This window comes from Pristis pectinata, chromosome 1 (assembly GCF_009764475.1).
Source record: "Pristis pectinata isolate sPriPec2 chromosome 1, sPriPec2.1.pri, whole genome shotgun sequence".
Classification (NCBI taxonomy): Eukaryota; Metazoa; Chordata; class Chondrichthyes; order Rhinopristiformes; family Pristidae; genus Pristis; species Pristis pectinata.
In genome coordinates this window covers 38,428,257-38,456,140 of record NC_067405.1, presented here as the reverse complement: position 1 = coordinate 38,456,140, position 27,884 = coordinate 38,428,257, and the positions used below count along the sequence as shown (strand labels likewise).

Below are 27,884 nucleotides of genomic sequence, written 5' to 3'. Positions count from 1 at the left end.
CACTATCCAAGTCCTAGATGAAAAGAATACATAAAAAAAAGTTGTAATAACTTAGTAAAGAGCTAACAAATTTGATTCCTCTAATGCTTTGACAATTGAAACACATTAAAAAAGTATTTCAAATAAACTGCTGGAATTACATTGTTTCATGGAAAACTATATTCCCAAAAATCAAAACAATTTAATGCCTCAAGCAATGTACTATTTGCACAATATTTTAGAAATGAGAAGCAGCTGTTCACAAGCTCACACACCTGTTCATGTGTTCTATACAATTCATGAACATCAAAATCTTCCAAGTCCAGCTGCAACTTTTCCTTGCACAATTCACAGGTGATGACAGCAGCCAAATCAGCACCTGCAGTAAATTCAGTAGACAATATCCATTTAGTGCATTTGATTATATCTCACATCTTCCCCATTCATTTATCATGGGTGGACAATTGCTGCATGTAGTCAATTTACACTAATGGGTCTAGCATTACTCGTTTAAATACATTTCTTGCCCATGAAAAGACTGCATTGGGAGGCAAACCTCCCTGCCCACCTATCTAATTGATACATTTTCTTTAAACATGGTGTTTCATTATGTCCACTTGTACAAGTTTGGAAGTTAGGTCAGTTATTCCAAATCAAGAGCAAACTGAAAGTGTCTTTTACATCTGGCTCCTGTAGACAACTAGATCAGAGGTTAAAATTTGATCTTTCCCCATTTTCTAATGATAGGCAAGCAATCTTCTTAATGGCCAGCAATAGTGCTCTGTAACATACAATTTTGTTTTAGATTCCAAGTAGGAAGATTTAATTTCCAGCTAGTCTTTAAAAGATTTGAGAACTTGGAGGCAAAGTGCAAGAAAAAAAAAATCCACATTTCAACTTTAAGATCTGGGAAGGTGCAACACTTTGGTAGTCAAGATTCTGAAGTCTCACGACATTACCAAGTATACCATTTATTCTGCAAGCTTCACATGAGCAAGGAATTTCATGGCACCCTTCATAAATCATTCTTAGATGCCCACTTTACCTGAGTTTATTTTGGATTGCAACCATTTCTTTATACATTCCTCATGAACATACTGTAAGCTGCCAGTGCAATTACATGGCTTTATTAAAGGATTAGTTGATGTAGATCCAGCTCCTATTTGGCAAATCCGACAAATATCTTCTCCTTCGTCATCAGAATCTTCTAAAAGTAAACTATATAAAAAAAACACTTTAAATTCCATCCCATTTTAAGTTCATAAAAACAGCAAGGGCTGCATCAACAATACAAAAGGATTACATTCAGAAAAGGAGACTGTTCGCCAGTATCACTGAGTTTTCTTCCTGCTCTAAAATTCCAATTCACACTATTTTCCTCTCCACATAACGCTACTTGGTTTTATTGTCTTTACTTTTATACCATAAACTGGAATACATGATAACTATAATGTAACAGAGAAATATAAGTGATGAGAAAACAATTTTAGATAATTTTTGACACATATCCAATGAACTGTTTCAGTAGCAGCAATTACAGATGCCCCCAGCTGTAGTGAAAATAGTTCCATTGATTCAACTAGATCTACAAATTAGTAGGATGCTAACTAGATTTGACAGAAAAGTTGTGGAAAACATCTGAGAAGGCTGGGCTATTTGTAATCATCTTTTGGGCTTACACCTGCATTTCTATTTGAAGACCAGAGTGGCACCACCTGCAATCCCAAGACAATCAAGACAGACAAAATTAGAAGGCAGGAATTGAGATATGCAAAATACAATAAATCCAGGCAACTTCAGAGCCTCGTTTCTTTCACCCCACTTAGTTTTTGAGCTTCTGGATTTCTTTCAGCCAAGGCCTCTAAGGAATGGAAATGTTCTTGAGCAGCAGCAACTGCTGTCAATCCATACAGTATGATAATTTCTACTCCAGTGACACTGTTAACCAGCATCTCTATATATTCTTAAGCTGCAAAACTGAAAAGCATTCTCAAAATTACAAAACATGCCAGTAGCCTGGGTGTTACTGCAAGGAGATCTACATTTAAGGAAAATGAATCATGCCCTGGGCAGTTGTAGAGATCTCACAAAAATAAAGGACTGGGAATGGAGTGAAAGCAAGGGGGTGCAGACTGCTGCTCATAAGAGTATCAGAAAAAGGTTGAAAGGTTGCTATTATACCAGAAGATGGCAAAAACACTTCTATAGCCAGTCACATCTAAAGCATACCAAGTTTCCTTAGAACTCAATTATGCCTCAAAAATCCCCAATTCAGCTTGTTGTTAGCTACATCTGAAACACCTGTGGAATCTTCCAAAAACTCAACTTGCTGATTGAATTGATATCCTTGGATGGAGTATGCTCCATTTCAAGGTATGCATGTTATTTGTGGAGATTCAGATCATAAATTTTCTGGTTGAAAAAAATACCACTTTTAAAGAGGTTCTGCATTCTTAGGAAGAGTGTTATACATCACTGATGAATAATTGACCATGTAGATTTGTAAGCAATGGTGAATCTACATTTTAAAATGGTCAGGGTACAGTGCCTTAGCTCCTCCAAAACAAAAGTAATTGAAAGACAAATACCAGTTATGTGACAAATTGCATCAAGCCTTCTGCTTTTTCATCACTCCAACCTTGTATGCACTCCATAACACGTTTCGTGGTATATTGTTGGACCACTATGGCATGTTTTACTTCAGTTAAAAATACATCAACAGCAAAATGAAACACAGCATAAAATTCATTGCTATTTTCAGTTAGTTATTTAAATGCCATTCTAAAAACTAAAAAAAATTGTAAAATAAAGTGCTTCAACTTCTCAATGCAGTTTCCCTGCAGACTCCAAAACTATTTCAAGAGATCAGGAGTAATGGCAAGTGAAAACTGCTGCACCACATACTGGAAGATATTTCAGTCAAGAATCAGGATTACAGGGCAAAAAGATTCTTTTAAAAAAAAATGAAGTCTTCAGTTGCCAAGGAAAGGCACAAGAGGGAAGTACTTTGTAATATGCTGTATAAAAGGGACAACAAACTTGGCCCTTGCATTATAACTTTCAGGTATAAAAAAGTTAAATACTTAACCTAAACCAACCACAGTCACTGAACTTAACCCAAGTAATTTGACACCAGACCAAAATCTGACAGTTGGGTCATGTGAGGCAGTGAGCTTTTGAACATCAAAGGAGAGTTGGGGAGGGCAGAAAAAAAGAGAAAAGTTAAAACTTCTACGTTATTGTAACAGCTTTCATATCAGAGCACAACACAGAAATAGGCATACAAATTTCATCCAAGTATGCATTAATTTAATCCTCAAACAGGTGGCATAGTATTGACTGCCTAATTTCTTGAGCTTGAATGGCATAAAATCTTCCAAAGGTGGACTTTTGGACAGCATAAGGGGCTGGTAGAGCTTTCTCCCCCTCAGCTCTAGCACCCAGATTCAATCCCAACTTCAGTCTGTGTAGAATTCACACATTCTCCAAGACTACATTGAATCCACCCAGTGACCCAGTTTCCTCCCACATCCTAGTTAGTAGGTATTTTGGCTAGCGTGAACTGCCCTGTGTAGGCGAGTGACCGATTGTTGGTTTGGGTGGGTGGGGGGAGGAAAACGGAATAAAGAAGTTGATGGGGATGATATGGGATTTGTGTACATGGGACTCAATGGCCAAAAAGGGATAGCTTCTGCAGGTACAACTGTGACCCAAAAACAGCCAGGCAAGCTTAGTAGGTCAGTCAGCATCTGTGGAAAAAGAAACTTAACAATTGGGTTTGGGACTCTGCACAACTGAAAGCGAAGTGATGAAACAGTCCTGGACTTGAAACTTCAGCAGTTTCTCTTTCCACAGATGCTGACAGACCTACTAAGTTCTCTTCCCCCCCCCCCCCAAAAAAAAAGCATTTGTTGTTTTATTCCAGATTTCCAGCACTTCGATTTTAATTTTCTTCATCGCCAAAAGACCTCTTGTCCTCCCATCTCTTACAGACTGCATCCACAATCCAAAGATGTTATTCATTTCTTCCCCCCCCCACCTTTTCCCTTCAAAGTTTCCTCAAAAACTAATTAATCTCCCCCCAAAAGGAAATAATTCTCTACTCAAAGCCACTCAATACAAATGAAATCTAGAGACAGATTAACAAATAAACATTCATGAAACAGTGGTTATATTGTAGTGCACCAAAATATACCTCTCTTGTATTTTTCTCAAGTTTTCCTGGATCCTTTGAAGATGTACTTGCAGTTTGCTGTTTATCTCGCTCAGAACGACTCTGGAAGGATTTATAAGTCTACTGCTATCAGTACGTCAGAGAATCATGTTCTGGGCCACATGGCATAGAAAGGCAAATGAAAGAATTAGAGAATACTTCTCTGAATGCCAAGGAACTTCTTGGTTGAAGGGCATCTGCTGCCATATTATGGGTTGAGGAACTGCCTACAACAGAAGGCAAACCATTGGAAGGTGGTGCTGTAGCACCTTGAACAACATCTGATCGTTCTCCACTCGAGTTCTGAAATGAACCAACTGCTCTTTGAGGAATTGGTAACTTATCTTCCCTGGCTTCATTTATTATACCACTAGAAGTTGCACTTTCATCCCTCCCTTCTCTTCTGGGAAGAGTACATCTACTTTGTAGTGAAGAAAACCACGAACCAGTATTCCTAATTTCAGAATCATCTGGCCTTGAATTTATATTTTCTTCGCCTATACGCAAGTTTTGAGATTGTGAAACAGTTGATGGTCCTGGTCTTCTCCATCTCAAAAATCCAAATCCTCGAGAAGGTTCAGGAGACCTATTATGGGAAAAGTTAGTAACAGCTCTGCCACTGGTACTAGCCTGTGCCAATTTTCAGGTCTCTCACCAAATGATGTGTTATCAGACTGTCTGAAAGGAATGCACCCTTTCAGGAGATCTTGTAACTTGAATGTCCCCTGATTGGAAATTCGGCTGCCAGAGAAAGTTGAAGACATACTTGATGCCAGACGTGACAACAGCTGTCTAGGTCTACACCTACTAGAGGATTCTGATGCAAAATCATTCAGTGGCCTTGTCTGTAAAAGGGAGACATTTCTCCTTTCAGATTCTGAATTTCAGCTCGGTCCAGGAAACCACCCTCTGCACTCCTTGGTATCACTCCAACACCCTGTTGAAGAACTGTTGCCATTGAAAGATTGGGAAAGATTTCTGGAATCTCTGGAGAATGGAGATGGACTGCTTGAAGATGAAGAAAGTGCTCGACTTAAGCTGGAAGTGGTACGGCGTAAAGATCCAAACAATGTCTCTCTTGGTCTTGCACCTTGTGCGCATGATGATGAAACTCTTCCAAAACCTATGAAAAATGTGAAGACGTTCCAGTAATAATTTAAAGCAAGTTTTCCAAAACAGCTTTATTTAAAACCGATCTTTGTACCAGATATTTAGTTACCAGAACAAAACCCAATGTGTTAGTTACAGCAGCAGAAGTGCTCTGGGAAAAGTTGTAGGACAGTTTCTCCAGTTAATCCAGCACTTATTACAACACATTTAGTTTTAAATCTGATGTTTTGGTGCAGAGAGATATAGATAGGTTAAGTGAGTGGGCAAGGGTCTGGCAGATGGAGTACAATGTGAAGTCATCCACTTTGGAAGGTAAAATAGAAGATCAGATTATTTAAATTATGAAAGATTGCAGCATGTTGTGCAGAGGGACTTGTGAGTGCTTGTGCATGAATTGCACAAGGTTGGATTGCAGGTGCAAAAGGTTATCACGGCGGCAAATGGAATGTTGGCCTTCATTGCTAGAGGGATTGAATTTAAGAGCAGGGAGGTTATGCTGCAACTGCACAGGGTACTGGTGAGACTGCACCTGGAGTACTATGTGCAATTCTGGTCTTACTTGAGGAAAGATATACTGGCTTTGGAGGTGGTGCAGAGGAGGTTCATCAGATTGATTCTGGAGATGAAGGGGTTAACCGAGGAGAGATTGAGTCACCTGGGACTATACCCACTGGAATTCAGGAGAATGAGGAGATCTTGTAGAAAGATAAAATTATGCAAGGGATAAATAGATAGAGGCAGAAGGTTGTTTCCACTAGTAGGGGAGACTAGAACTAGGGGGACAGAGCCCAGAGCCTAAGATTCAGGGAATAGATTTGGGACTGAGATAAGGAGAAACTGCTTCCTCCAACCACCACCACCTCCACTGCCACCCCACCCCCCTCACCGAGTAGTGACTCTGTGGAATTCTTTCTTAAATATATTTAATGAGGTAGCCTCTACTGTTTCCCTGGGCACAGTTAGACAAATTTTTGCATAGTAGGGGGAAATTAAGGGTTATGGGGAAAAAAAAAACAGGCAAGTGGAATCAGAGTCCACAGCCAGATCAGCCATGATCTCATTGAATGAGAGCGCTGGCTTGATGGACCAGATAGCCTACTCCTATTTCTTATGCAATCAAACTTGCATTAAACTATAATGATACTTTAAGGGTTCAGCTTTGATCTGCAACCTATGCTACTGATTAAGACTTGCAACTGTGTAATTGGGTTTTCAGCTTGTGACAGTCAGCTTATAGACACCAGTTGAATTTTCAATAAGGATTTCTTCAATGCAAAAATACAAGAGTTGCTAGATGGTACTTGATATTAGTACAACTATATTTGCAAGACAACAAAATAAGAATCCATTAATTTGAAAAACTGATTTGGTATGCAATTATTCAACTTTCAAATGCCATCACCTTTCTAGTCAGGACAAGTTACAAGTGTTATGTAAATGAATATGTTCCACTCAACTTGCTCTTCAGAACAATGCAAAATGTAAGTTCAAATTTGAATTCAAATAAAATGCAGTTTTCACACCTCAACATAACAGAAAATATGCCAGTGGCATGTTGATGAAATCTCAGGATTTCCATAATTGTTGACCCTACAAGGTTGAGGGCAAATGATAGATTATGAACATGAGAAAGGGCATCATTAAAAATTTACAAACTTTGCACCATAAATATGGCTATTCTGATAATTAGTTCATATTTCTCCAATCATGCAACTTTCCATATTCATTAAAAGTATAGCATAGCTAATAACATTAAATACACAAGCTAGTAATCATAACTATCACCTTCTCTACAATTGGATTCTGTTCTTTCCATCTCTGTCTCTGTGCAGAGTGCAGCTTCAGTTCTTGATGTTGAGTTAAATGGTACTGGTGATCTTGGAAACTGACTCTCCCAAATCGAATCTGAGGAAAAGTGATCTGTTTTGATATTTATAGTAATAAAACTAATACCATGTATGGATCAAATACAAGAACATAAACCAAAGCTGTGGTATGCAAAAGCACCATAGATATTCACCTGGATATATACACACAATACCTAATTTGAAAATTGCAGATTTAAATAGCATTCTACAGCTTAAAACATACAGCCACGTTTTCCTGCAACAGAGGTGTTGGCAAAAGGCCCAATTGTGTTTGATCCAGTCACTGCCTGACCACATTACAAGCCTCAGAGCAGAGATTCCACCAAGCAGACAACCAGGTCTCTGATGATGGATTCAGAGCATTACTCCTCAACCAACGTCAATCTTTTGACAGCTTCCTGCTATGAAAGGCCTTTGAACTGCTTTTAATATCTGAATGTGCAAACACATTAAATCTTTTGAACCACTGATGAATAAAAAAATTAAATTAAAAATACACAGGAAGCTAACTGCTAGAAATTTAAAACAAGGTTAAATAACATTAAAGCATGAACTTTACCATTCAATGAAAAGACTATGCTGCATACAAGCCATCTGAGTTTAGTAGTACAGCAGGCCAAATGTGCCAGCATCTTGCCTTCAGCTCATTTCAGACTTGTGCTCAAGCATGGTGGCAAGGAACAGGCTGACCCATGTAGTGCTAATAGCCGATATTCTTTAAATTTTGTGGAAGCCCATAGTTGTGTTATGTTAAGTAGGCAATAGAGCTTGAGCTCTTAAATTCAATCCCTCCCACTTCACATTCTGTCCAACATGAAAACTGATTTCAGGTAACCAGTGTTTCTCATTTTAGTTGGAATTGGTCAGTCCTGATCCAGGGTCACACACCTGTATAATTAACTCAGTTTCTGCTCTCTTCACCTGCTGAGTGTTTCCAGCATTCCACTCTGTTTCAAACTTGAAGCTGCTATTCTACATCTCAGTCTGAATGTGGACTCTTTATCCCATATGCTGGTATCAAAAGCAATTACATTACTTGGACAACCTTGGTCACCACCTCATTATATGCATTCCCTATCCACACCTTTTCCCTGCATAAACTTTTTCCACTTTTCCAGCTCTGAAGGGCAATCGACTTGGAAACACTTTCTCACACAGCTGTTGGACATTGAGCACTTTGATTTCGAACCAAAAATGTTAAATTTCTCTTTTTAAATGCAGAGTATTTGAAGCACTTAGTTCAATTGCCAGCAGCTGCAATTTTAACACATTCAGGTCACCAAAATAGATTTGCTCATCAGCTTTTGCCATTGTGGAAATTTGCTGTGCACAAGTTGGTTGCCACATTTTAGATTATAATGATGATTAAAAAAAAATTCATCTGTCAAAGCACTTGCCTGACTAGAGGACAAGTATTACATTGTTGCAAGGTCTTACTTCACTGGCAAGTTGGACGCATTTTAACCACCACCTACAGCAAAACTCAATCTGCTGTCCGCTTGCTCAGAAGTCCAGATGGTTCACCACTTAACTCACTGGAGCCCCATTTCCCCATGCTCCCTATATAAACTCATCTGGTTCATTGAAAAATTATACTACTGTGCAACATCTAGAAAAAGAATGAAAAATATGAAATAAGACAAAATGCTGGAAAAAAAGTCAGGTCAGGCAGCATCTGTGGAAAGAAATTGCTTGTTTCAGATAAGGGACCCTTCAAAGACCCAGAAAAGATTCAAACAAGTTAGTAGCAAAGGTGCAGGGAGTGGGGCGTAGAAGGCAATGGGTGGAGCAGTGGGAATCTCTCAGAAGTCGTGGCAGGTGGCTTCATGCTCGGCAGGCCAGACTACACACACGAAAAAAGTAGTGACTGGCAAAAATGGTCCTCAAAAGGAGTTCTCAGCTTATAGAATCCAACTGAGTCCAGAAGGTTTCAGCGTGCCCAGATGGATGACAGTGTTGTTCTTTGAGCTTGCATAGTGGTCTCCTGCACTGTTACAATAACACCCAGACAGAGATTAAAGTAGGATGGTGAATTAAAAGGGGAGGCAACTGGAAGCTTAGGGTTATTTCAAGGGACTGAATGCAGGTGCTCCAAGGTGATCACCTGATCTGCATTTGGTTTCTCTAATGTAGAGGTGGCCACGCTGCAACCACCAAATGCAGTACACAAGACTCAAAGTTCAAGTGAACACTCATTGCCTGTGACATTTGCCTAACTGACAATGTTCCTCCTACGTACCCATTTTCTCCAGTGGTTACACCATGATGATTCCCTCACACTTGGACCAGATACTCTGTTCTCTTGAAAACTCCCAAGGCACTCTTGCAAAGACTACAATACAAGTAGTCATTCCATTTTCAAACCATAGTGCTGCTTTATGAAACAAGATGGGAACAGTACAAAGCAAAAGGCCAATGCTGGAAATCCCCCAAAAAGCAAAAAGGACAGAAATGATCAGTTTTGGAGGCATTTGTGGAGGCAAACGAGTTACTTTTTAGCCTGAAATGTAAACAGTGTCTGTCCACAGATATCGTTTGAACATTGTGCATTTACAACATTTTCTGGCTCTATTAACCAACGGCTGTCAACTGAACAGTCAGAATGAAGATGCAAGAGCTAGAAAGGAAGTGGAGAAGGCACAACCCAACAAAAAGCTGCTGAACTAAGCTTAAAAATGGAATAGCAAAGTTTTGTTTAAATGGACAGGGTCAGTGAGAAAAGGGTTTGTGGGCAGAACTTTAAGATTTGAGATCATGAAGCAGCCAAAGTGAAATTTTAGACTGCAACATCATTGTATTTGTTTCTGCATGCAGGAACTATCGAAATGAGGATGTTAATTCAGAGTCAGATTTCTTAATCTCAATTACGTCAAGATTTCTCATTTAATATATTTTTTAAAAAGGTAGCTCAACCCATAATGATAAATGAGGAACACTGAAACCAGAAGGCAGGGAAAAGTCACAAAATTGAAATTTTGTGCAAGCAATGCACTTGCTGCTTTTGTTAGAAAAGAGGCACCAAGACACACTGTTTCAAAGATCTTAGCAGACTATTAAAAGAAACAGAATTAAAGGATTTGCCAATCTAGGGATCTGGATTAAGAACATACCAAGTCATCACACCAGCTGGGGAAATTAAATTTTGTCATAACAGAGTAATGGTGGCCAGATTACTACTAAGATTCTAATCACCAAATTCAGAGAAACTTATTCACAGTCCAAATGACTTTGCAGTCCTCAGATGTTCACAGGGACTTGCATTTAAATAGAGAGTGTTGTCCCAGACTAGTCAAGCAACAATCTGTCAGTCAAACTGAGTTATACCATTTTGCTCACATCTAGATTACAATCTTTGATATATCTTCACTTACTGATAGGATAGTACTACACAAGCCAGAATGAGTCCTTATGGGATTCTTCAACATCGAGTCTGGACTTCTTGAAGTCTCATGATCAAATGTAGGCAAGGAAATCCAACTATCACCTTCCAGCAAACTATTACATCAGTTCTTTGTTGAATGATTATAGCAAAGTGGAGTTTCACTTTGGATCAAGGATTTCAAGATTGCCTTAAATGGCATTGTTAAATCAGTCTGGCCATTTTACAGTCTCAAGGACATGGCTGCCAGACATTTCATCCTCATTCTACTGTTGCAGATGCAATTGTCTACAATAGTACTAGTTAGGAGTGAGGTTTAAAGAGACTATCCATTTATCACCACATTGTATGGCACTATGCTGTGCTAAAATGGGAATGATTCAGAACAAATAAAATTTCAGTTATAGTAGATGCTCTGAAACTAGCCACATTTCTAGCAAATCTATTCTAGTATAGTTACATCACTAGACTCTACCACACAAAGTAGGAAATTGGCCAGGTACATGACAAAGGTCAAGTGTAATCAAACAGTTTGAACCTCAGCATGGCAGCTGAGCAATGTGAAGTAATTATACATATCTGGAGTTTAAAATAGCTAGTTTTAGTAAATGGTAACTGTGAAAGTATATTGTTGTGCATACAAATGAATTAAAAGTAGATCACTTAGCCCTTCAAACCTGGTCCTACATTTAGTAACATGGCTTATTTTACTGCAACTCCACTTCACTTTCAATCTACCCATTTGCTTATCAAATATCTACCCCTACCTTAAGAGATTTTAATTCCACTGCTCGAGGAAAAAGGAACCAAAGATTCAAACTTTGCCTCCTCTGCTTCAACAGGAAGAAAATCTACCATTCTTACCTGGCCTGGCCAATGTTGACTCCAGACCCACCAACATGGATGACTTAGCTGCCTTCAGGTCAGTTGCAATTAGGGAAAGACAATAAAATCCCACATTGCCAGTGATGTCAACATCCTGTGAACCAATATGGAATAAGTTACCACCCAATTAGTCCAACATGAATCAGTTGAGCGATACAAGGTGTCAATGCTGTCAAGCTGCGCATTCACATAACCTGCTCAGCCCTCTCAGCACACAGATCACTCTGCTCCCAATCTCAACTTTGGCCCAAAGCAAGAGTGACTACCCTTCAATTCATGACAACATTTGACCAAGTATGGCAAAAAGCAATCCCAGGGAATAACTCACTGACTGAAATCATACCTCAAGCAAGACTTGCAAGTTCTTCAAGGTAGTGCCCTAGGCCAAACAACCTTCAACTACTTCAAAATGATTAATCCCAAGGTCACAAGTGGAGACCTTCCACTATTCAACTCTTCTCATTAACCTTTAGTAAACGAAGTAGCCCATAACCTGCATACAACATTCAGACATTGCTTAGTAAGTGGTAAATAAAATTCAAATAATTGCCAGGTATGGACCACCTCCCCATGAAGCCAGCAGCCTAACCACCTCCAAATTCTTCACTTTCAAATCTGCAGGGGGGGGGGGGGGGGGGGGGGGGGGAAAGAGTAGAAGAATGTCACAAAAAAAAAACACATATGCAAACTTACCCCCTCAACTTGCAGCAATTCACTGCCAGAATTATATCACCTCATTCACTGTTTGCTGGGGTTGTATCCTGGAATTCCTCATCGAGAAACACTGTGTACATCTCCACAGAAAGGCTCAAGACTATAGAGCAATTCAGAAAACAAATTTGGGCTTTGCTAGGTTATGCTCAGTGGTCATAAGTGACTAAAAAAAATTACAAAAGTGGATGCTGAAAACTCAACAGATCAGGCCTCTTTGGAGGATGAAGTTTTAAATCTTTCAGGCAAACGATTTATCAAAACAGGCAATGTTAATTAAACAAGTTGAACGAGAGGGGGAAAGAACAAGAGTGAAGGCCTGTGATGGAATGGAGACTAGAGCAAGTAAGTAACAAGCAGTGGTGGTGCTGGCTGAAAGGAAGTGAGAATAAAGTGGAGACAGTGAATGAAAAACCCACTTACAATGCACCACCACTACTTACCATCATGCCCGCTCCCGATTTATCCTAGGCCCTCATTTTATTTTGCCCCTTTCCATTCTTCCACCCCCTTCAACTTTTAAATCTGTTATACTTTTGAGGTTGTTAGTTAACCCCCCAAAGATGCTTAGCAGGTCAGGCAGCATTTCCAGAACCTGCAGCATTCTACTTTTTTGAATACTCATTATTGGTTTTAGTTATAGTAACCATTTAGTCTGTCAGAAAGAACCATCTTGCCCTGGAAGCACAAGATTTGAAATACCAGGTGTACAGCAGAATACCCAATCCTTCTCAGAATCTAGGCCTTCAGCAAAGCCTGGAGAAATAGGTTTCTATTTGAATGAGTGGCAACTCTTAGTCACTTACATTCCTTAATTATTTTGTACATGGGGAACAAAAGTGGGAGTAAGATGAAGAAACTAATATGGAATCAGTGCAATATAGGGGTGAAAGCCCAGCATCTCTCAGACAACCAATATGCTGCAATGGAGGGAACAACCAAGACCTTATCAAAATTAGAAATAGCCCATGATACAGTTTTCACTATACTTTGCACTACAAATGCAATCCAAACCCTGATAATTGGGTTCTCATGCAACATTTCTGGTGGCACAAAAGTTTAAATGGAATATAATACATGCTGTCACCATTCACTGGTTCAATTTGTTACCACATTGTGGCTGAAAACAATGCCTTACTAATATTACACATCAGTCAAATGGCATTACAAGAACAATTTCATGGTGAACCTCAGTGAGAGCAGGTATTACAGTCTATTGCTTATAGGTAGCAGAAACTTGTCCAATGTGGCAAACCCAGGTCAGTGTTAGAAATATGGTGCATTAGAACCAAGAGACATCTTAGCTACTCATACATTGAGGATAGAACCTGCCTAAGATCCATATCATCTATAGGTGACAAGATTCACTCACTAATTGCAGACAAACATAGAAGATAAAAAATAAAAGTAGCCCACACGGAATCTGAACTGGTCTACCATTCAGCAAGATCTTAAAATGACCTGTGACACAACTTCACATGCAGGCATTCCATCCCCAAACTCTTTAGTTAACAAATCTTTCAATGCTAGGATTAAAAAGTCAAATTCAACTATATCAATTATCTGTTCTATACTTTGCTGCCTCAATAAAGTCGCTAGCATAATCAAAGACCTCACCCACCCCCAGACATTCTCTCTTCTCACCCTCCCATCAGGCAGAAGATATAAAAGCACATACCATCAGTCTCAAGGACAGCTTCTACCCTGTTGTTATACGACTACTGAATTGGTTCCCTAGTACAAGATGGACTCTTGACCTCAATCTACCTTGTTAGGACCTTGCACCTTATTGTCTACCTGCACTCTCTCTGTAGCTAGGACACTTTACTCTGCATTCTGTTATTGTTTTTTAACCTTGTACTACCTCAGTGCACTGTGTAATGAATTGACCTGTATGAACAGTATGCAAGACAAGTTTTTTCACTTTACCTTAGCACATGTGACAATAATAAGCCAATTCCAAACTTTGAGGAAGTTTCAAATTTCTATTAGCTGTGTACAGAAGAAATGTCTTCCAACTTAATTTTTTAAAAGGCTTTTGTTTAATACTTGTTGACAAACATCCAGATATAACTTTGGGAATGTTTCTCATTAACTCCTTTTAAAATCACTTTCAATGCTCAAATTCTAGTGAATACATCTAGTTTATGTAACTTCATTTAATCTTTGTCCTATCATTATCCAGATCTACTTGCACTGGTCACATTACTCTGCCTATGGTTTGTACAAAACTCTGGTTATATCACACTGACGGAAGCTCAGAATACCATCAGCCTCTTTTCCACACCTGTGTGCAATGTGCCAAAATTTGTGTGACATCAACTGTATTCTTTTGTCGTTGCCTCAAAGTAATCATGTGGGCCAAACAATCTGCCTCAAGTCCATGATAGTTTAGATTTTTTAAACAAGTTAAACTTCTAGTTGCCCATTACTCTATTGTTTTGTTAGGCTTTCTTTAACCACAGATTAAACGGACTAGTTTTGTTGCTACCAGGCATGTGACGATGCTCCTCACATCACATGTCATTTTGCAGTCCTCTAACACTTCCCTTGTTATCCATGGTGGAAGAAAATTGGAGCCTTTCTGCAATCTTCACCCTTACTTCCCTCAGTAACCAAAGTGTATACACCACACACACCAGGCAATACATTTTAACCACTGACAACTTGTCCAATCCTCCATCTCTTCTACAGCTCCTGAAACTTTGGGAACACCTCTTCCTTTGCAACTGCAAATACTATTCTCTCTCCTTGCATGCCCTCTGCTTGCACACAGAACATCCAATATCTAAACAGGCCCCATCCCTTTTCTTATTATAAAAAGACCTTTCGGTTCCTTAATGGCCAGGCTATTCTCATTGGATGCCTAATTTTATTTTTACAACTACTTTCTCAGCTTGGGCTCAGCCTGGTTATTTTAAATATCCATCCCACATTCATCATACACTGGGTATAATCATATTCCCCATCTGAGATCTGGGGAGCTCTCACTTTGGTTCTTGCATCTTTTGCTACTGTTGAAATGCACTGAGGCTGCAGCTGACACATTACTTAAGTCTCCCAATGCTCTATTTTCACCTCCCAATCTTTCCCCTTCCTCCATGGAGCACCCCCATCACTTCACCCTCATTAGATTACCTCTCATCCCATTCAAGTTAACTTTCAATTAAGCAGTACAACTTGGACAGCTCCTTATTCCTCTCAATTACTGATCTAAACCTTATGATACTGAAGTGTTTGCCCAATTGCACTTGTTATATTTGGTCCATTACACCCCAAAACCATATCTACTTCCTTGCCAGAAAACTGATAAGGAATTGTTTCTGAATGCAATTTAATACTTTCCAATTGTGGGAAGCAATACAACCCTATGATCTATAGACATACAACTTCTCTGCAGATTTATTCCCTTCCTCCTTATTCCTGGACTATAGATTATACCCAGTGTGAAGCATCACTCTTGCTTTTCAATTCTAACAATGACTCTGTCCTTGCCCTCCAGCATTTGAGGGCCTTCCTTAATCCATACAATTATTTCTTCCTTTTGTTTTGCCCTTTGAGCCGATCCATGGCATTCCCTGTGAGCCATTTCTGCCTGACTCCAATGTTTACACTTCTGCATTATAGAGAAGAATGCAATTACACAGCCTGAAACAAAGCCATTTCATCCAGTCAAGCTAGCAGTGGTTCCAAGAGAAATCCAGCTGGCTCTATTCCCCCTGCCTTTTCTCCACACCTCTACAAGTACTTTCAGATATTAAAGTCTATTTTGAATGCTACAACTTGAATTTGGCTCTACTACCACTCCTCACTTCAAAATTATTTCCAGTTCACCTGATTATTTTGCCACTTTTTTTGACAAGTCCCTCAGCAATGGGAAATGGCTTCCATCTATAGACTCCATAATTTTTAAAATTCTCAATCACTTCTGTTCCACAGAAATAATCCAGTCTATCTCCATAATTAAAAAATCCTTCATCCCTGGAATCATTTTAATAAATCCATTTTACAAGCTCTCCAAAAGATGTTGTTACATCTTGCTTAGTGGGTGCCCAGACTGGACAGTAATCCAGTTGTAGGCAGTGCTTCTATGGTTTAAGCACACATTTTTTTTGTTCTTCTCCATTTATCAAGGAGAGACTCCAATATGCTTTTCTCAGCTTGCCCTGCTACTTTCAACAAGCAATTTACTCTGGATCTGTTCTTGCATTTCTTTAATAATTGTGCCCTCTGGGTGACCTCATTCTTCTAACACAGAGCAAGATTTTGCACTATTAAATTTCATGTTAACCATATGATTGCTTTTGTTACATTAATGGCCAAATGATCCATTTTGCTTAAATGGAAGGATCCAATATCCCCTACTACTTTTCAATGGTCTTCTCAAACTATATCATGTTTAAACTTGGAAAAAAATTAGGGTGGTACTGTTGATCCTTCGCTTAAATTTGAAGATATTTGGAGTCCATTTATTCAACATTTTCACATGATATAGATCCCCTCTCAATAACTTTCCAACTTGGAGGTATGAACTTGACGACATAATATTGCTCTGTTTCTACCGAGAATTTTAGCCAAGTTTTTTTTTAAAGTTTTTGTTTAGTTTATATTGTTTATAATTTTTTTTTATTGATTTGGGTTTTTTCTTAAATTTATATAATAAATCTTTTCTTTCCTTTCTTTTATATTATATTCATTTACTAAGATGATCGTTGGATCTACAGATTTTTTTTTATATTTTATTGTTCTTTATGATTATATATGCTATGATTGTTATCCTGATCTTTGTATTACATGCATAAATATTGATGCTATATATCAATCTATTAATTTTGAAAACTAATAAAAAGATTGAAAAAGAAAGAAATTTCATGTGTCACCCATTTGTCCATTCCATCAGACTGTAAACATCTCCTTGAAGGGCATTACTGCCTTCCTCAATTCATTATACCTCCAAGTTTTGCCTCATCTACAATTTTGGAAATTGTGCCTTGTATATCCAGGTTTTAAGAAACATCAAGAAAAGCAGCAGTCCCAGGATTAATCCCCAGGTAAGTGACTGTACACTTTCATCCAGTTAAACAAAAAGAAACAATTTCCTCTTACTCAGCCCCTTGTCTACCCATGTTAGTATGGCTCCTTTATTCCATGGCCTTCAATCTTAATGGCAAACCTTTAACTGATTTTAACAGCACTTTAAACAAAAGTTAAATTAACTGATCTGTAGTTACTGGGTTTATTTCATGTACCCCTTTAAACAGGATTTTAACATTAAGGTCAGGTCATCAGGCACCTCCCCCAAATCTATAGATATTAAGATAGTGCATGAGCCTCTACAATCTAGAATGCATGATATTTGGAACAAGTGAGTTATTTACTTAAAGCTATCTTTCTAGTGTCTCCAACAATAATTAAGCCCAATTTTGAACTCTTCTTTCCTGCAGTTTCTATATCTGTTACCACCCACCACTGCACTCCTTCCAAATTCCTGTATTTTAACACACAATTCCTATTCCTTGGCAAGATACTGGTGCCTATTCCTCACCAAGTTTGAAAAAGCTCTCCAACCACAAAAGTCAAAGTCTCCATAAGGACATTGCTCCTTAGGCAATTCAATGATTTGCCTTCAATTACACAAACTATAGCTCAAAAAACCCAATGCAATTTCAGTGTGTGGAATTTTGAGGAAATACCTGAACAATTGCTGAAGCAATTTGGCAATTATTGCTGGATGAACAAGGTGATACAAGCTTTGGCCTCTTAGAATCGCTGTTCTCAGACGGAGTTAAAAATCCTGAAGGTGCCCCTGGAGGTGTCTCTGTTTCATTATATAAAGTTGGCTGCAAGGAGGAAGATAATGACAAGCTTCAGATATTGGAAAACTACACAAGAGAAATAAGTTTAGATCTGAAACATCTATACATGTGCAATTAGCCCAGCATAAAGTGAACAAAAATATTTCAGTAATCCCAAATTGTTACTACAATTTTATTTCCATTTCCTGTAAAATCAGAAGCAGCATGACCACACACACATATCCAGTGTAATCTGCATAGCACCACTGTCCATGAAGATTGACTGTTTGAAACCCTACATCAAGTTTAAATCTTACAGATATAAAAGTTGCTAGATGAACACAAGAATAACTAATCTTCTTTCACCTCCCAATGTGCATCCCTGCAACTCTCACCAGAATCAATGACAGTTCAAATCTGCTGCCAGATCAGTTCCAAATCTGCAAGGCTTGAACTTCTGTATTTGGACAGCACACATTCAGAAGTCAGACTTACTCCTGTTAACCAGCTAAACACCAGCAATTCCAATGAGATCCAGTTCTTTCTGTAAGCAAATCTGACCTATGCCTCCGATGCCTTGATCATAAGCAAATTCAACCATACAGCTCAAGACTACAGTTGCAGAACGCTTGCAAGTTTAAGCTCTACATTATGACTAGCTTCCTTTAAACCCTTATTTCACATAAGCAGAATATCTTTAAGTAATCTTTTTGTCAAGTAGAAACAACGACCTTCTATAGTAATTACTCTGGGACCTTGAAAGATAGAGTGTTGTCTCTCAAAGCAAATATTTAGCATTTGTTCAGCATAAAGAAACAATGTCAACTTCAACCTTGCAAATCTACTGATGTCTGTGGAAAAAAAACAGCATTGATAAACAAGCCCACTATGAAGACAAAACATTTTACTATATTCATTCTGATGTATAGTATTAAGAGGAAAAGATTAACACTAGATCTTGCAAGCCAGTTTCTGACCTAGCATCTCCCTTACTGCTCAATTATAATCACACCACACGAATGACTTTTTTTTAAAAAAAGGGAGATTGAAGGACACATCAAGCGCAGCTCAAGCTGCACAAGGATCAAATCTTGCCTGTAACATAGGTCCTATAATCAGCAAATGAGAGTCAAAACTGCCCAAAAACTTGTCACAGACTGCTATGCTATCTCAGGCAACTAGGATGGTTACTAAAATGGCCTATTCAGTGATACCCATATTTTAAGAGAACATAAGCTACTGCTGCACCATTTGTCTCCATAGTGTGATTTAGCATGACTTGTCTTTAGGAGATTGAAACCAATGAAAGAACACATTAACATCAGGAAATGGCCATTAACATTTCCAATGACCAAAACCAACTTAACATCTTTACCAAATGATCACTCTTTAGTTACAAGGCTTTGAGATCATATGAAACATTAGCATTTTTTCTAAAACTAAATTAAAAAGCTCACATCCTAACCATCAAGAATGTTGATTTCTGCCACCCCCCACCCCCCCAAGAGACTTGTACAATTTATCAAATGTAATTTCTGCAATATGTTCCTTGTAAGCAACTTTGTCTTTCCCCATCTCACGTCATGCAACCATGGCTTTCTTGGTAACATCCCTCCCTTTCTCAAAATAAAGCTACATACACACAATCAAACCCCCCCCCACCCCAAAAAAATCACACCTGCGTAACAGCAGCCACCACCTCTACCCTTTCCTCAAGGAAAATTTCCACTATTCTGTCTGCCATTACAAAAGACTTCATAAAACTTACCCTTTTCTGCCCAGTCATTTCAAAAATTGCATGGGTCTACATTTTATCTTCTTCCTTTGTACAGCAACTTCAGCATTTTTAATTCATTAAAAAGCATAATATAGTTATTTATTTCACAGCTGCAGAAGACAAGAGTGTCTAAAAAAGAGCTGTTACCTGAAATTCAGCTTCCTGCTTTTCACTTTCTTTTGTTGCATAGAAGTCATCCAGGACATTTGATTTCCCCTCGTACAACATTTTTGCTTCTGATGAAGATGTTGAAGGATTATGCACTTCAACAGATACTCTTCTGGGTATCCTTGAAGTCTTGGGATCCATCCTTCAACACAACATTAAGAAGTTTTCTACATTTGAAAAAGAATCAAACTTCTGTTTAAATGTATTTTAATCCTTTGTGCATTAAGATTGTAGAAAAACAATAGTTATTTCTAGTTACCATGTTGCTTAAAATGGGACAAAGCTTTCACATCATTTTGATTTTCCAATATTTTAATTAGTTGAGATCTTGCTGGTGGTGGGCTGACCTAGAACAAGCTCAGCTTTCTATTAAAAAGCCACAGCTGATCAGCATTTTCACAATTGAAACTGATACCAGAAACATTAAGAACAAGTTAAGCCTCCCCCCACCTCTTGGTTTACCTACTGTCACAGTGAACATCTACAAATGCCCTTAAACTTTAAAGTTAAGAATTAAAATGCTTAAAATATCAGGAAAATTTAAATGAGAAACAGTAATGACCCAATACCATACCTTCTGACCATAGTCCCTTTTTTCCTTAAAAGGAAACTGAAATTATTGAACCCATTGGACTTGTCAGAGTAACTTTCAGTGGGCAGATTCCCCAGCTCAAGTTCAGAGCTTATGTCATTACCTGGAAGTCACAGACTTCCTCCCAGTGCCAACAGAATACTGCTTTTACATCAAGTCCAGCACTCAAATTTCATTTCTTAGTTATGTTTATAATATATCACCCACTTCAACAATAAATGAAAAATTAAATTGCAGAAGCTGGAAATCTAAAAACAAACTACTGAAAAAATCCCATACAAATGATACATGAAAGTCATTACAGATACTTGGCTGTTGCAAGGGCAGGATTAACTGATCCTAATTGATGTTCTGGGGGTTTAGATGTTTCAAAAGGGATGGTTTGGGGGGGGGGGGGGGGGGGGGGGAGAGAGAAGAGAAAGGGGGCTTTATCAGGGAAAGCATCATAGCTGCTAGAAAGGGAGGACATCATGGAGGGATTGTCTACTGTGTCAGCATAGGTGGAAGTCAGAAAACAGGAAGGGAGCACTCATTCTACTGGGAGTATTCTACAGGCACCCGCCCCAATAGCAACCAGGACACTGAAGAGCAGATGAGTATGCAATTTTGGAAGGGTTCAACAAAAAAACCACACAACATTGTTGTCTTGGGGGACTTCACTTCTAATATTGATAGACACTTCCTTGGGTGCAAAAGGCTTAGATGGGGCAGAATTTGTTAGGTGTGTCCAAGAAGGATTCCTGACAGAGTAGGTGGGCTGGCTGGCTAGAGGAGAGGCCATACTGGATATAGTACGAGGCAATGAACATGCTCCAACACATTAGCCTATTCTACGCTGACCTTGCATTCAAAGTCCCTCTCCCTGGTGAGCAGTGAAGTATTCATTTGGGACCTCCCACTACCTCCTCCACCTCCAGGCACACATTTTCCCCTTTATCCCTGAGCAGTCCTACCCTCACTCTAGTCATCCTCCTGTTCTTCATGTACATGTAGAATGCCTTGGGGGGTTTTTCCTTAATCCTACTCACCAAGTCAGTTTGCTCAGGTGACAGACCTCTTGGGAGGCAATCATTTCGGAGATAGAGACCACAACTCCCTGACCTTTAGCGTCGCTATGGACAAGGAGAGGAGCAGACGATATGGGAAGGTATTTAAATTTGGGGAAGGGCTAATTACAATGGTATTAGGCAGGAACTTGGGAGTGCAAATTGGGAACATATTCTCAGGGAAAAACACAGAAATGTGGAGGTTGTTTAGGGACACTTGCATGAGGTTCTAGATAGGTTTGTCCCACTGAGACAAGGAAAGGATGGTAGGGTGAAAGAACCATGGTTGACAAGAGATGTGGAAAAGTATACTAAGGTTTAGGAAGGAAAAAAAATCAGGCAGGACTCTTGAGAATAAAAGTAGCCAGGAAGGGACTCAGGAAGGTCTTGGTGAGTAGGATTAAGGAAACATAGAATAGGTTAATGTGCTGGAGCATGTTGAAGTTAAGACAGTGGTAGTGTTGGAGCTTCTGAAAAACATTAGGATCGGCAAGTCCCCCAGGGCCAGACAAGATATACCCCAGGTTACTACAGGAAGTGAGGGAAGAGATTGCTGTGGTGTTGACAATTATCTTTGCATCCTCCCTGGCCACAGGAGTGGTACTAGAGGATTGGAGGATGACAAATGTTGTTTAAGAAAGGTAATGGGGTAATCTTGGGAATTATAGACCAGCATGTTTTACGTCAGTGGTGGGCACACTATTAGAGAGGATTAGACAAGATTTACGAGAATTTGGAGAAGCAGAGTCTTATTAGGGATAGTCAGCAAGGTTTTGAGAGGGATAAGTCATGCCTCAAGCCTAATTGAGTTTTGAGGTGGAAAAACAAATTGATGACGGTAGAGCAGTGGATCGGGTGTATATGGATTTTACCAAGGCATTTGACAAGGTTCCCCATGGTAGGCTCAACCATAAACTCACAAGGCATGGGTTCCATGGAGACTTAGCTGCATAGATTCAGAATTGGCTTGCCCACAGAAGGCAGAGGGTAGTAGAATGGAGAGTATTTTGCCTGGAGGTCAGAGACTAGTGATGTTCTGCAGGGTCTGTTCTGGGACACCTACTCTTTCTGATATTTATAAATGACTTGGATGAGGAAGTGGAGGGGTAGGTTAGTAAGTTTGCAGATGACACAAAGGTTGGAGGTATTGTGGATAGTGGAGAAGGGATATAGACAGGATACAGAGTTGGACAGAGAAGTGGGCAGATGGAGTTCAATCCAGAAACAGTGTGAAGTATTACACTTTGGAAGAATAAACTTGAAGGTGATGGCAGGATTCTTACAGTGTCAAGTAACCGAGGGTCCACAGATCCCTTAAAGTTGCTGCGCAAGTTGATAGCGGGGTTGTAAGGCAGTGTGCTGGCTTTCATTAGTCAGGGGATGAATTCAAGAGCCAACAAAGTAATGTTGCAGCTCCAATAAATCTCTGGTAGACCACACTTGGAGTATTGTGTTCGATCTGGCCACCTCATTACAGGGAAGTACTGTGGAAGCCTGAGGGAGGGTGCAGAGGATATTTTACCAGGATGCTGCCTGGATTAGAGAACATGTCTTATTAGGATAGGTTGAGTGAGCCAGGGCTTCCCTCTTTGGAAGAATGTAGGATAAGGCAACTTGATAAAAGTTTAAGAGTACGAGGGATAGATAGATTGGACAGCCAGGACCTTTAGCCCAGGGCTGCAATGGCCAATACCAGAGGACATCTATTTAAGACGAGTGAAGGAAAGTTTAGGGGCCATATTCAGAGGTGTTTTTTTTTTTAAAAAAGAGATAGTAACATTTAAAAGACTCTTGGACAGACATGGATGCAAGAAAAATGGAGGGATATGGGCTGTATAGGAGGGAAGGGTTAGAATGATCATGGGGTAGGTTTATACAGGTTGGCACAACATCGTGAACTGAAGGGCCAATACTGTGCTGTTCTATACCATATTGTTAGCATAAAGAGTTAATGAAACAAATTCTTTGCCAATTCTGAATTTTATCCATGCAAGCTTCCATCAACTTTGGCTGTTGCCTTAATGCCACCTCTATTCAGCATTTACATTCAACCTTTACGCAATCCAATTATTTCTTTTTCAATAAGCATTCTTGCAATATGCAGATTATAGCTGCCATCTTGGATCAAAGTAAATGACTTCCTTTATCATTCTGTCTACGTTACTCTTCTTGTTGCCATCTTATTTGTTTGCTTTCCTTTCCATTGCTCCGTCATATCTTTCATTTCCCCCCCTCTGGGGCTATTCATCTACCAGGCCCAAGAGCAACTGCTCCATGAATAAACTTCTCTTCATGAAGTTTTAGCCACCAAGAATGATGAGGGTTGGGAGAGAAAAAAGGTTCCTAATCATAACAAACCCCAGCTCACCTCTCCACTGGTGTGACACTCTACCCTGCACACTTCCCTTCAATGTGTACATTATTTTCAGACAAGATTACGAGCAGCAGTGGCATAGCTAGTTAAGCTGCTGCTTCACAGCATCTTACAGGTGTGCAAAAATCACGAGGGGGCATACATAGGGCAAATGCACCTGGTCTTTTTCCCTAGAAACAGGAATCAAAATCTAGAGGTCACAGGTTTAAGGCAAGAGGGGAAAGATTTAGAAGGGACCCAAGGGGCAACTTCTTCATGCAGAGGCTGGTGCATATATGGAATGAGCTGCCAGAGAAAGTGGTTGAGGCAGGTACAATGACATTTATTGTCAGGCTGGAAGAACACAACCAATGGAGTTAACCAAGGATCAGTTCTGAGCCTTCAATTATTTATGACTTGCATTGGTAACCTGTGACAAAAACCAAGTGGGAGGGTACAAAGATCCTGCAACTTGATATAAACAAGTCAAGTGACTGGGCAGAAACTTGGCAAATGGAGTTTAGTGGTGGAAAGCATGAGGTTATACACTTGCTGAGAGGAATCCAAAGTCAGGCTTATCCAAATGAAAAAGATTACAGGTGATTGAAGTAGAGAGATCTAGGTATTCTTGTGCACAAAAGTTAGCAGGCAGGCACAGAAAGTAGTTAGGAAGGCTAATGTCACATTGGTCTTAATTGCAAGACGGTTGTAGTTTAGTTATAGGGAAGTATCATTGCAATTGTAAAGGATGCTGGCAAGGCTACACCTGGATTACTGCACAGAGTTTTGGTCCCCTTATTTAAGGATATATTAGCACCAGAGGTAGTCCCAAATTGGTAATGGGTAATTGGCTTGTTGTTGTCACATGTACAGAGATACAGCAAAAAGCTTTTGTTTGCATACCATCCAGACAGATCATTCCATACACGTACATTGAGGTAGTACAAAAGGAAGACAAAACAGAATGCAGAATATAGCATTACACTTTCAGAGGAAATGCAGTGCAGGCAGACAAATAAAATGCAAGGACCATGACAAGGTAGAATGAGAGATCAAGAATTCATCTTTGTCATACAAGAAGAACATTCAAGTCTTATAATAGAAAGACAGAAGCTGTCCTTGAGCCTGGTGCTACATGTTCAAGTTTATATATCTTGTGCCTGAGGGGACAGGGAAGAGAGAATGACTGGGGTGAGAGGGGGTCTTGGATTATGTCAGCTGCTTTCCCAAGGCAGCAGGAAGTGTAGACAGAGTCAATGGAGGGGAGGCTGGTTCTCGTGATGGACTGGCCTGCATTCACAACTCTCTGCAATTGAGAGATTCACCAGGCTAATTTCTGGGATGAGGAAGTTGTCTCATCACAAGCTGCTAAAGAAATTAAGCCTATATTCTTTGGAATTTTGAAGAATGAGGGATGATCTTATAGAAACATACAAGATCCTTGTGGGGGGGGGGCATAACAGCTAGATATCCAATTGTTTCCATTAATCGGAGAATCTCAAATTAGGGGATATAGTTATGAGATTCGGACTGTTATTCATAGAGGCAGAGACTCACAGAAATGGGGCCCCTTGGGGCATCGAATCCACACTGACCATTTTACAATAATCCCATTTTATATTCTCTACAATTCCATCCAGATTCTACTAGTGACCTACACACTGGACAATTTACGGTGGCCAGTTAACCTACAAACATTTGGGATGTGGGAGGAAACTGCAACACTGGGAGGAAACCCATGCAGCTACAGGGAGAAAGTGCAAACTCCACACAGTATCCACGATTAAGTTTGAACATGGATCTCTGACACTGTGAGGAAGCTGCTCTAGTAGCTGTGCCTTCCCTCAAAACTGAAGTGCAGAGGAACTTCTTGAAAGGGTGGCAAATCTCTAAAATTCTCTACCAACAAGGGTTGTGGAGATTGGTTATTTGGGGCATTTAAAGAGGAATTTGATAAGTTTTTGAAAGATCAGGGAGTTGTGAACTTGCACAGAAGAGGAAATGAGGCCTGGGGAAGATTAGCCATGCTTAGCAATGATAGGCAAGGCAGGCTTTAGCAGCTGAGAGGTCTATTCCTGCTCCCACTTTCATATTATTCTTCTATTGGTATATCCTTATGGTGCTGCAGCCAAATTAAAAACAACCTGCTACCTAAAAAGCAATGTCATGTCAGCCAGATAATCTATTTTAAGTGATGCTAATTGAATATTAGCATGGAAGCGAGGAATAGTTCCTCTGCGCTTTAAAACTACAAGCAGTGCTTTCTCATCCATAATGCTCCCATCAATACCTAGTAAGGCTTTCATTAGGTCACTTCAGCTCCATACCTCAGCAGACCTAAACCAAACATGAGTGGTGAAAGACTTTGGGTGAATGACTCCATGTTGAGTCTTTCATCAAGGAGTCCTGGCAAAACTAAAGTCAATGGGCATCAAAAGAAAAATGATCCAATGGCTGCAGTCATACCTCGTACGAAGCAAGATAGTTTAGGTTGTTGGAAGTTCTAGATCTGAAGATTGACATGACTGCAGGATTTCCTCATGTCCATACCCCAAGTCCAACCAACTCCAGCCACTTTATCAATAACCTTCTCCCCACCACAAGGTCAGAAGATGGATATGTTCACTTTAATTGCAGTGCTCAATTCCATTTGCAACACCTCAGCAAATGAATCAGTGCATGGCAGCAGAGCTGAAACAACATTCAGGCTTGGGCTAACATGTGGCATGTTTGCACCACAGAAGCAATGACCATCACCATCAGGCAGCATGGGGACAGAGTCAATGCCTCTCACTTACAGCAATCCTGACCCAGGTGTCATCTATGTGCAGTTTGCTTGTTCTTGTGACCACGTGGATTTTCTCCAGGTGCTCTAGTTTCCTCCCTACATCCCAAAGACATGCAGGTTGGTAGAACAATTGGCCACTGTAACTTGCCCCTGGTGTGCAGCAGGGTGTGGAAAAGGTAGTTTAAAATGAAAACAGAAAATGCTGGAGATACTCAGCAGATCAGACCCTTCAACCTGAAATATTACTGTTTTTCTTTCCACAGATGTGGCCTGTTCTGTGGAGTATTTCTAGCATTTTCTGTTTTTATTTTAAATTTTAGCATCTGCATTTCTGTTTTGATTTCCACTTACTTGGAAATGAAGTTGATGGAAGTGTAGGAAGAACAAAATGGGATTAGTGTAGGATAGGTGCTCTCTCCAAGCCACCAGACCTCCGAGTATTCCTAACTTTCTTGGTTTTATTTCAGACTTCCAGCATCTACATTTTTCTTGCCTCTAAGCAATACTAGGACTCTTGTAATCTAAATTAAGCAATTAATCAAAGTTTTAACACAAACTTTGAAAGAGCAGATTCTAGATGACAGTGTCTTAAATGACAGGCCTTGAGAAGTTTCTTTCACGTTCAAGAAAAAGGGTGCCAAAAAGGACATTCTGTTCGAAGAGCATTTGCTCTCGATTCTTTTGCTGTTGATCTGTAGCACCATTATAAAACTAGACTAGATTTAAGATTAGACCAAAATATTTTAAAAGCGTTTGCACACTATTGCATCAGGAATGAATTTACGATTGCGAAAATTGAACGTAATTTTACTGTTAAAGGCAAAATAAAAAGGCAATGATCTAAGAAACGCATTTTTCACGACAGATCAGCGAATTACCTTTTCTGCTACAGGACCTAAAATAGGTAGCAACACTTCCTCAGCTGCTTCCCTCCCTACCCCTGGCCCAATAGGAACATTTCAAAAAACACTTTGGGCACGACCTGAACGGGATAAACGATGTGTAAAACTTCAGTAAAACCTTTGTTAAAGATGCCGTAAGAAAGAAGAGACACTTACGTGCGCTCGACCCACAGTCACCTATTTACAAAAGAGAGCGCAGATTCATCGGTGCGAGTACAAGCCGAACATTACACCGCCTTTCTAATGGCGTCCATTGGTGGGGCCGGGGCTCAGGAATCACGTGACGTGTCTCTTTCCGTTTACAGCCATTCTGAGGTC

The 27,884-nt window shown here is 39.6% G+C and overlaps 2 protein-coding genes across 3 annotated transcripts in view; both read right to left on the bottom strand.

The window, feature by feature from the left end:
* Positions 1 to 5,150, bottom strand: part of marchf7 (membrane-associated ring finger (C3HC4) 7) — a 12,779-nt gene extending 7,629 nt beyond the window's left edge. The window contains 7 exon segments of the mRNA XM_052028210.1: positions 255 to 358; positions 1,025 to 1,197; positions 4,175 to 4,200; positions 4,202 to 4,255; positions 4,286 to 4,836; positions 4,839 to 5,069; positions 5,129 to 5,150. Of these exon segments, the coding sequence (XP_051884170.1) occupies positions 255 to 358; positions 1,025 to 1,197; positions 4,175 to 4,200; positions 4,202 to 4,255; positions 4,286 to 4,836; positions 4,839 to 5,069; positions 5,129 to 5,150 (1,161 nt within the window).
* Positions 4,933 to 27,884, bottom strand: LOC127577173 (E3 ubiquitin-protein ligase MARCHF7-like). Of its 2 annotated transcripts, none has more exons than XM_052028129.1 (5): positions 27,723 to 27,884; positions 19,865 to 20,027; positions 17,839 to 17,985; positions 7,088 to 7,222; positions 4,933 to 5,315 (listed from the first exon to the last, which is right to left on the bottom strand). In XM_052028129.1, the coding sequence occupies exons 2-5, from the start codon at positions 20,024 to 20,026 to the stop codon at positions 5,226 to 5,228; spliced, it is 534 nt and encodes a 177-aa protein (XP_051884089.1). In that variant the 5' UTR covers position 20,027; positions 27,723 to 27,884; the 3' UTR covers positions 4,933 to 5,225. The 2 variants fall into 2 exon arrangements, with proteins under 2 accessions (XP_051884089.1, XP_051884097.1); XM_052028137.1 differs by having other exon boundaries at positions 7,088 to 7,207; positions 27,723 to 27,858.

Excerpts from the sequence above, each read along its gene's own strand:
- LOC127577173 (XM_052028129.1), bottom strand. The coding sequence starts at position 20,026 with ATGGATCCCAAGACTTCAAGGATACCCAGAAGAGTATCTGTTGAAGTG. Across the intron at positions 7,223-17,838 it reads TTGCTTCAGCAATTGTTCAG|ATCACTTTTCCTCAGATTCG; the intron begins GTATTTCCTCAA and ends ATATCAAAACAG. Across the intron at positions 5,316-7,087 it reads AGAATCCAATTGTAGAGAAG|GTTTTGGAAGAGTTTCATCA; the intron begins GTGATAGTTATG and ends CATTTTTCATAG.